This window comes from Lucilia sericata, unplaced genomic scaffold, assembly GCF_015586225.1.
Source record: "Lucilia sericata isolate MDLA Ls3-8-SP2 unplaced genomic scaffold, ASM1558622v1 Contig000458F_arrow, whole genome shotgun sequence".
NCBI lineage: Eukaryota > Metazoa > Arthropoda > Insecta > Diptera > Calliphoridae > Lucilia > Lucilia sericata.
Genome location: NW_023994473.1, coordinates 237,501 through 248,374, shown reverse-complemented (window position 1 = coordinate 248,374; position 10,874 = coordinate 237,501). Strand labels below are relative to the sequence as shown.

The window sequence follows — 10,874 nt, the reverse complement described above, 5'->3', positions numbered from 1 at the left end:
GTTTAGTTTGTTTTGTTGCTGAGAAATTCATATTGTGTGTGTATAAATGAGAATAACAAAATGCCCGCAGGGGCATATTTGGCCATCGTTGGAATATGGGATTCGGCACAGCCGAATATAACACTCTCACTTGTTTCTAATAGGTCGATTTTTAAGTTGTATGGCAATAATTGACCTACCAAAAAAAAAAAAAAAAAAACAGGTTTAAGAATTCCAATCAAAGTTATAGATTTTTGTCCACCATATTGTCCACTGTGCGACGCAAACAAACTGGTTTTTATGATCTCTCGTTTAGAGCAGTCAATTTAATATTTTATTAATAATGGTAAGGAGAAGTTATGTGTCAATTTTCATTTAGCTAAATATATAAAATTCCAACAAAACGCTTATTTTCCTCGATTATGTACTCTTGTTTTTACTTACAGCGGATTAATTGCTAGAAGTATCTAAAATATGTATTTTATAATTAAAAAACATGACAATAATTATTTTGTGCTACAATGTTGGCACTTTGATTTATTTTCAAAATGAAACATACAAATTTTTATTAATATAAATTTTAAATTAAATACAAATCCGTTATTAAAATTATCACTTATAATATAAATTGTATAAATTAAGTAAACAAAAACATTTCATTATTGAAATTAAGTAAATAGAAACTTAAATAATAGAAAACAATTAAATTAATAGCCCTGATTGCCAATAACAACACCACCCTCCTCAACATGTGTACTAGAGGTCTGGATCGAATAACTTTTTTGTAGCCTATTAGACTGGAATTATGAACATTTTTTGCATGAATTTGTATGATAAAATTAACTGCAAAAACAGCAATTAATCTTTGTTACATCTTAGTATTTCGTAAAAATACTATAACTTGAACTTTTAAGAGTAAAATGTTTACTGTTTTAATATTCACCATAAAAATATGGGGTATATTGATTTTATCATTCCTTAGTTTGGCCCCAAATTAAAATTTCTGATGTTTCCGACGAAAATGGAAATTTAGTTTATTTTATAATGGCATTTCTCAAAATTTTTGTCCAGAGGTCAATATTTGTTGAGCTAGGTAATTTTTTGAGGTTTTAATTATTTTTTATGTTGTAAAGAAATATAATAAAGTTTAGTATCATATGAAAGGTTTTCAAAGGCGCTTTTAAGGCGTATAAAATATTTATGTTCGATACAAAAGTATTAACAAATTTTTAAATTTTCCGAAACATTTTTGTTTTTTTAATTTGTTACATAGAATTGTAAATTGTAAATAATTTACATTTAAACATATTATCTCATATAATTTCGTCGAAATGTTTTTTTCTGTTTTCCAAAATGCTGGTTAGTTTGTATTTTATTTTAATTTTACAAAACTCATTTTCTCCCTTACTTACATGATATGCAATTCAATATACGCTTCATTAGATTTTCATTGATACATATAACACTTTCTTTGAAAAAAACAATTTTAATGTTGTTATTTTCATTATTAAGCCATGTTATGGAATGTACGTTGGTTTCGAAAAATTCAAATAAAACCTAGTCTAGATTGAATTTCGAAAAAAAAAATATTTAATGACGTTATATTTATTTCAGTTAATTATTTTAAAAAATCTAAATAAAAATTTTAAAAATGAAAAATTTTTCTGAACCATTTTAAAATTTTCAATATGTTTGCACTACTAAGCACAAAATTTCTCAGGCCTTTCATATGATATCAAAATATTGACTTCAGGATAAATATTTTGAAAAACGGCATCTTATAATAAACTAAAATTTAAATTACTAACATTCGCGATAGCTTATTATACATATCGTCACCTAAAACGCATACTTAGAATTTTGTCGGCCACTGTATTTGTAGTAAATAAACAAATTGTTTAATAGTAAAACCTATCATTTGTTATGATGACGTATATATGGAGTATATAAAATGGATAAATTGGACTTTTTACCTTTAATTTTTAAATGTTTTTGTAGATAGGGCCTTTTGTTTTTTGTCAATAAAATCGATAATTATGGTCGGAGGATCCCAATTATTGGTGTGGACATTTGTTTTGATGCCATACATTATAATCAACCATAAAATCGATTTTGATTTTTTGGTTAGTTAGGGCCGTTTGCGTTTCAGGTGACGATATATTGGGACACATCCAAAAATTCCCTTTAGAGTTATAACCAGGGACCGTAACTGTTATGATGAAACTCATAACAGTGTTATTTTTTTACTTTATTTTTTGAGCGGAAATAAAAGTTATTTTTTGACTTTTATTTTTTCGGGCAGAAATAAAAGTTATTTTTTGATTTTTATTTCTTCGATCATAAATAAAAGTTATTTTTTGATTTTTATTATCTTGAGCAAAAATAAAAGTTATTTTTTGATTTTGATTTTTTCGAGCAGAAGTAAAAGTTATTTCTTGACTTTTATTTTTTTGAGCAGCAGTTATTTTTTGATTATTGGAAAATAAACGATTCTAAAGCAAAAACTTTTTTTCTGCTCAAAAAAATAACTTTTATTTCTGCTCGAAAAAATAAAAGTAAAAAAATAACTTTTATTTCTGCTCAAAAAATAAAAGTCAAAAAATAACTTTTATTTCTGCTCGAAAAAATAAAAGTAAAAAAATAACCTTTATTTTTGCTCAAAAAAATAAAAATCAAAAATTTAAAAAAGTCCACGATGATCAAAATGGTATACTTGATGTTGTTTTCCGATATTTTCTTGTGGTTGCTTTTTTTATTTAAAAATTCAAAAATAATTATTATTTTCGGTCCCTGGTTATAACACATACTTTGACTTGTTATTTATATACGTATATACATACATATTTGTATGAACATATACATACATAGGTTATAAATTAAAAAAGTTATTCCAAAAATAAAGTAATAATTCGCAATAGAAAATCTTTAAAAATAGTCATACATTAATTGTTATTATAAATACATATCGCTAATTTACTACAAGACTGCCATATATCAAAATACACTGTTTCGTGCAAAACGGCTTTGACAATTTTTGACATTTTACTATTTATTACGTAATATTTAAACAAATTATGGTATTTGAAAAATGTAACCAGATTTAAATAGTAGAGGTTAATGTTTTTCGTCTAATAATCTAATAAACTAATTTATTATTATATTATTTATCAAATTTAAGTTAAAACATTAGTTTTAATTTTGAATCATGCCAGGCTTATAGTAAAATAATTATAGCAGTATACAAATTTTGAACGTATTTTGTAGTTATTAGTATTTGTGCTTGTCCAGAGTAATTTCTTTTAAATGCTAGAAATTACAAAAAATATATTCTTCGTTTTTTTTTAAGATTCAGTTTTGTTTACTATTGAAATAGAATAATATATTGCTTATAAGTAATAAGTACGTATTATTTTTGACAGTGGTTTTCTTTACAGAAAAACTTGTTGAAGTTTTTCGTAATTTGGTTTTTTATTGTGGCGATTCTATGGAGTGCAGGTGTGATTATTGCGACACGTGGAGCAATGATGGATACCTTTAATAATTTTTATGCTTTGTTAAAACAATAATTTTTAAACCATAATACTCATATAAACAGAATTATATTTTTTAAATTGTACATACACATATAAATATAAATTAGCTTGGAAAATTTCAAAATATGAAATAGAATGCAAAAAACACATCATATTTATTCATGGAGCAAACAGTATCCAAACTTGTTGCATAACTAAATATTAAGTCAGTGTTTAATGTAAGTATTCGGTTTTTGTTTTAATCGTTTTATTTAGCAAATAATTATTCGAGGTTATTAGATATCGGGTTATTTCATTGCATTGAGTGTTATAAATAAATTTCACTAATTTTTATATAACAAATAAAGTTTATACCCTTATGTGATAGTTCTTGGTTCTTATATAAAATCCTTATTAAAAGGAAAGCAGAAACATTTTGGCATTAAAAATAATATGAAATAAATCGTAATTCTAGTGAACGTAATTTTATTATTTAAATTTGTTTAAATTTTATATGTAGAACTTGAATTTTATAATTTTGCTATAAATGAGGTAGTTTCGATTAATCGAAACACTTCCGATTTTTTAATAGTTTGAATGCCCTTGTGTCTGTTGAACATCATAAAAAGATAAATATACATACGAACAAATGTAAGAGTACTTAATGTGTAAATAGCAACCGGATTTGTAAATTGTAGATATGGTTACAAAAAATAATATTATATTATTGCATCGTTTTGTAAAAATATTTTCACTCTTTGTGGTGTTTACTAATCAATTAAGCTATTAAATTTACTATTACTTTCGTCTACAAAAAGTGAGTATTCACTTGATATTTATTAAGTTTTGCAATTACTCAAATTTCAAAACATTCAATGGAATTTATTCTATATCAATTCCAAATTTTATTACGATATGCGTTTCCGTCATCAATTCAAATTATGTATATATTTTTGTTTTCAAAAAATATATTCGAAATAGATATAATTACACATTGTCTGTAAAAAAAAAAAATTATGTACTTGGTGTTGTACATTAACGACCATCCTTTCTTGAAAATTGTGAAAGTAAAATTCAATTTCATCCAATTGTGAAAGTAGAATTTGTGATGTTCTTTAGAAAAAATAAAGTTATAAAAATGTATTTATGATAATATACATATGTAGCTAAATAAGTAATATATGTATATAATTGAAATTATTAATGCATAAAAAACAAAAAGTGTGTAATAAAACTGCAAAAATGCGAAAGAACGGATTAAAGTACCGCATAAAATAACTACATATCTAATTTCTAAGCAATATTTGGCTACATGCCAAAATATTTTTATATGTTTTTTGAGTTGTTAAATTGCATATTGCAAATATTGTGTTGATACGGACAGTGGTAGCGCAACGGCTCTAAAGTTTATTTTCCAAAAAAAGGTTTTTTTTTTAATAATTTTTGTTACAAGCAAAACCTCACTTATTATTTTTTAATAGTAATAATATAAAATGGTGAGCCCAGTAGCATATATTTTTAAAGGTTTAGATTTATAGGAATTAAAAATAATCATTATTTCCACAAATAATGAGGAAAAGAACAATTCAATATTACCAGCACAAATTTCATTTGATTATATTATGAAGCGGATTGCATTAGCTAAATGAATGGTTCTTTGGTTTAAATAATTGTAAAATTCTTGTTTTTTACCTCTAATGTATAATTTAGGAATCAACCATACATATATACTTGGAAATTTCGGTGTTTGCTTTTCACTAGGTTCAAAACTTCAAAAAGTCATCATATATAAACTCCAGAAATATTTCTCTTTAATATTACGTTCACAAAATATTTTTTAAACATTGCATGCAAACAGAAATGGTTATGGTAATCGGTTTAATTTTTTTGAAAACAAAAATCGAGATACAAATTAAAATCGACTTCCTTGTAGTAAAAAATCAAATATCGACTTCTGGAAAAAAATAAAAAACCGACATTTTAATAAGTGTTTTTAAAATTAACAAAAAACAAACGATAATCAACTTTTTATAAAACGAAAATGACGACTTTTTGCTCTAATTATATATGTATATAACCCTATTTTTAATACATGTTTTACTCAAATAAAATCCGTTTACCTTTTACACAAAAATTACCCATAACAAATTAATAATAACAATAAAAAATTAGTAATTAAATAATAAATACTAATACGTTTTTGGAATGGTTTTGTCATCATTTGGTTTTTTAAGCATATGATTTTGTTCTTCGTCAATCGAATTATCACCATCATCATTGCTTGTTGACGTACTAGATGAATTGTTCCACTTTTGTATATCAGCTGTACCATAAATTTGGAAAATAAAATAAGTTGCAATTGTTATAACCGATGATAATCCAAAAACTATGCGCCATTGGTTTATAATTACCTTTTAAATAACAAATAAAGAAAATATAAGACATAAAAATATTAATTATATTGTAGTCTAACCCCCTTATTCACAAACAACATTTTTATTTTATAAAACCAAATTTCCATACAAAATCTAATTTATAAACTGTTTATAAAATAAAAATGTTGTTTGTGAATAAGGGGGTAAGTATATATATTAAGTATAGGTATATGTTTATGTATATACTAACCCCATCCTCTAAAATGATGCCATTTATAAGTGGTGATAAAAATGATGCTGACATATGTATAGTTTGACAAAAAGCCAAAACCGGACCAGCTAAATTCGGTGCTATATCCACAATGCTGGCCATGGCTCCCGCATAGGAGGCAGTAATAAATGTAACAGCTATAAACCAAACGACTAAAAGAGCAACAATGTCTTCTATATAACCTATAGCAAATATCAGCAAACCGGGAATAATTTGTGATAGAGCAGTAAAAAGTTTTCGTACATTTGTTAACGACATCCAGTTTTTTAGCACCACCTTATCAGCTACGGAACAGAAAAACACTGACGCTATATAGGAACATATGAATGGCATACCTGAAAGAAAGCCATTTTCTTTGTACGGAAACTTTAGAATATTTTGCATAAATTTTGGTCCATATATAATAAAAACATAATGGATCCATATACGGCCAAAAGTAGTTATGCCAATCGACCAAACTGGCATTGAGGTAAATATTGATTTCCAGGGGACCTTCATCCCAAGTGCCTCTTTTACTTCACTGCTAATGTTATCTTCAATATATCCTAGTTCTTTCTCCGATATTCTGGGATGTTCTTGGGGAGTATTATATGCTAAAAGATACCAACAGAGGCACCATATCATGCCGAGAGTTCCCGTGGTATAAAATACATACGGCCAGCCGAACTTTTCTATAATAAATCCACACAATGCATATGTCACCCCAATACCAATACTAAAGCCCTGGAAACTCGACATAAATCGTGATCGTTCAACCAGCGGTATCCAGTAACCGACGACCGCATACATAGCCGGCCAGGTAAGACCTGATGCAAAGCCCTGTATAGACCGTAAAGCAATTACTAGCATGTAGTGCCAATCGGCACATATTGGCATACATAAACTACACAATGCAGTGGCAAATTGAGACCAACCAAAAACACGTTTCGTACCGAAGTACTGCGTTGCAATTCCTCCAGCTACCTGCGATAACACATAACACCAAAAAAACGAGCTCAGTATTATGGATTGAATAGGAGATGACCAATCATAATAACTGCATAGTTTAGTACTTGAAAAATGGCACGTTTCATTACCATTAGCTGAGGTGTTGTGAGATGTCATAGTTTCATTCGTTTGACTTGATGAATTAGTAGTTGGCGTTGTCATAGCAACAAGTGCAAAATTCATATCGTTTCGCATCATAAACGATACGAGGAATCCTGACCATGATAAAAAATATAAAACTAATCGCGCAGGTACTTTTGCTGAAAATAAAAGAAAACATAATGAACTATAAGCTTAATTTAAATTATTTAGGAAATAAGGCGGTTATTTCGTATTTCGTTTAGTAAGGAACAACTTTCGAAATACAATGTATTCGACATACAACTTCGAAAATTTTATTTTCGAATTGAATTACATAATAACACCTAATTATTTAAAGTAAAAAATTATGAGACAGTAGTTTAAGACAACTTTACCGATTTAATGAGGTATTATTCATTCATTATTATTAATAATTAAAATAACTATTAATTTAAAAAAGTATCTAAATGATTTGCAAAAGAGTTTAATGGTTTCAATTCCTTTTTTATGTAATAATATAATACTTGGTTATAACAATAGAATAACGTAAAATATATCTAATAATTGAATATGAGATTTTGTAATTTCAGTTTCAACATTTTTGTTGAAAATTATGAAATTTTTAAGTTCCTTCGTAATTGTAAATTTTATTTCACTCTAATTACCAGTATCTGTTGTCAACCCAGAAACCACTACGCTAATAGACAACCCTGACAAATACGATACATATATACAATTCTGTTAATTTTGTGTTTTTGAATTTTTAAATATAACAGCTAGAGTATTGAGCGAGGCATGCAAAATCTTGTCGTCTGCGATTTAACAACACTAGTTGAACTAAGAGTATTTTTAATGTATTAAAATAATTATTTTAAGTTTTGTAAAATAAAGAATGTTTTGTTTTAATTGAATGAACGTACATCGGAAAATTATTTAAATCAGTCAATCAATCAGTTGACATTTATTCAGTAGTGGGATCTGAATTCCAAAAGGAGATGATCGGAATTCCGAGAAGACGCGATGGAAAACTTACGCACATTTACTGTGAAGCAATCTCAAGCAAAGTGCCGTGAATTGGAGTTAAAATATTTTTCATAAATTTAAAAAAAATATTTTTCTAAAATGTTGGTATTATTCTTTTCCAACAGATTTTTTAGTTAAGGAAAGAATACACTAAACATATTACTTATTTAAATTAATGATGATAATATAGATTATACTTGTGAAACGCTAAATATAAAAAGTATGGCTGATGTACAAAATATATGAATATATTTTATTCATTAAAAAATTATTTGGTTCGAATTCGTACATAGATTGCAATGGTACGTAGTCCACAAGAAACTCTACAGGAGTATTTCTATAAAATGTTAGCTTTTGGTAAAAAGGGTCGTCTACCCGAAAGGGCAAATATTCGACATATTGTTAATGGAAATAACGACCACGGTTTGAAAAGGAAAATTTCCAACGAATACGAATACATGCAACCAGCTCCTGGGTGATATTAATTGTAGCAACAACGATATAAGAACACAACCAGTTATTGCACACAAACCCAAAAGGAAGGACAATGCCGTATCATCTAGTACAACATCTGACAAAAACGAGATCATCAATCCGATGAGTAAGATAAAATGCTACAATTGCCACGCCTATGGACATTATTTGGTAAAATGTCGCAGAAGAAGGATCGTTGTGAAAATTGTAATCGCAATTCTTATAAAACAGCTGAATGTAAATTGGCGAAAAGACAAACCGCAGATGTAAACAAAATTGATGATATAACTTCAAAGTCGGTATAGCTTTGTAAAGCCGTCAAAATAAATCCTGTTGACTCGTTTATTGATTCAGGCAGCGAACGCAGTTTGATGAGAAAGTCGTTCTCAGATAAAATTGGTAAAACGGCTGAATGCAAAATTATATTGAAAGGGTTTGCAGGTGGTGAATATATTTGTGTTGGTAAAGTGATCGCACTCGTATTGATTGTTGACACTATTACAGAATACGAATTTTTATAGTTGAAGACTATCAAGGTGGATGAGTGTCGGGTGCAGAACATAAAAAAATTGATTTTCCGGAAAATTTTACGGCTGATGAAGGTGAACGACTTCAGATAATACTTGACGGTAATAGAACCTGTTTTTCGCAGAATATCGATGAATTGAGAAAATGCAATTTGGTGAAAATGAACATTGAGGTAAATAAAACCGAACCGATATGCACGAAACCGTAAAGAATTCCATTTGCAAAACGTCCCATTGTATCTGCCATGGTGAAGCAACTTCTTGGTAACGAAATTATATGAAAATCCGATTCACCCTATGCATCTGGTGTAGTGCCAGAGGAGAAGAATGGAGAGCAACGGTTATGTATTGACTACCGACAACTGAATAAAGTTACTGTTAATATACCTCACCCTATTCCGGTAATCGAAGAACATTTCGCCCAACTCACTGGAAATCGTTATTACACAACCCTCGACCTGCGGATGGGCTACCATCAAATTGAAATAGAAGAGGTATCGCGCTAATATACAGCGTTCGTGACCACTGATGGTCATTATGAGTATAACCGTATTACATTTGGGGAAAGTAAGTGCCATTAAGAACTTTAAAAGACCAACAAACATTACCGAGGTCGCCGATTTCTGGGGTTAACAGGATTCTTCAGGAAATTTGTTGAGAACTATTCGGAGATCTCGAAACCACTTTTCTATGGGATGAGCCTCAACAACAAGCGTTTAACAAATTGGTGGAAGTACATTGTGGAAAACCCGTACTGGCAATTTAAAGATTCTAATACGATATAAAGGCCAAGCATGAGGTCCATACGGATGCTAGCAGTTTAGGTCTAGCAGGAGTTCTTCTTCAATCAAGTGAAAATGGTAAATGCTTCTGCGATGTTTATTTAAGCCGACATTGCTCCGAAACCGAATTAGTGGTATTGGCCGTGGTGGAAACCATATAACGTTTTCGCATTTACTTGCTGGGCAAACTGTTTCGCGTGGTGACTGACTGTGCGGCAATCAAAAGAGTGAAATCGAACAAAGAACTCCAGCCGAAGGTATCTCGATGGTTCAATAATATTAGAATTCGATTGTGAATTTATACACCGTGAAGGTTACAGAATGACCCATGTCGATGCTTTAAGCAAATCACCAGATTTACCCGCAGTAGAACCAGAGCCAGCCGGTTTTGTTATGAACGTGAATGTTGCTAGTGAAGATTCGTTACATACTATGCTATGTTAAAGGATGAAAAGCCAAACCATATAATAGGCGTTCAACGTGGCAATATAAAATCCGACGAACACAGACAAATGAAGACCGATTTTGTTTTACAGAATAATCGTCTTTATCGCAAAACAAATGACGAACTCCCGTTTGTTGTTCCCAAAGCTGTTCGCTGGCGTATAGCCAAACATTCACATGATGACGTCGGACATTATGGTCTCGATAAAACCCTAGAGAGGGTTAGACAATCATTTTGGTTTTCCCGCATGAGAAAATACCTACAAGAGTAGGTATTTTCTCATGCGGTCTATATATAGACTAGACTATAGACTAAGCTACAGACTAGACTATAGACTAGACTGTAGACTAGACTATAGACTAGACTATAGACTAGACTATAGACTATACTATAGACTAGACTATAGACTAGACTATAG

The 10,874-nt window shown here is 29.2% G+C and overlaps 1 protein-coding gene across 4 annotated transcripts in view; it reads right to left on the bottom strand.

Annotated features, from left to right (window-relative positions):
• Positions 1-482: 482 nt before the first annotated feature.
• Positions 483-10,874, bottom strand: part of LOC119605122 (sialin) — an 82,723-nt gene continuing 72,331 nt past the window's right edge. For 3 of the 4 annotated variants that reach the window (XM_037958082.1, XM_037958081.1, XM_037958084.1), the window contains exons 4-5: positions 6,117-7,384; positions 483-5,902 (exon numbers count right to left, since the gene is read on the bottom strand). In XM_037958082.1, coding sequence (XP_037814010.1) covers positions 5,681-5,902; positions 6,117-7,384 — 1,490 coding nt within the window. In that variant the 3' untranslated portion in view covers positions 483-5,680. The remainder of the gene's footprint in view (positions 5,903-6,116; positions 7,385-10,874) is intronic. The other variant, XM_037958085.1, reaches the window with a different exon arrangement.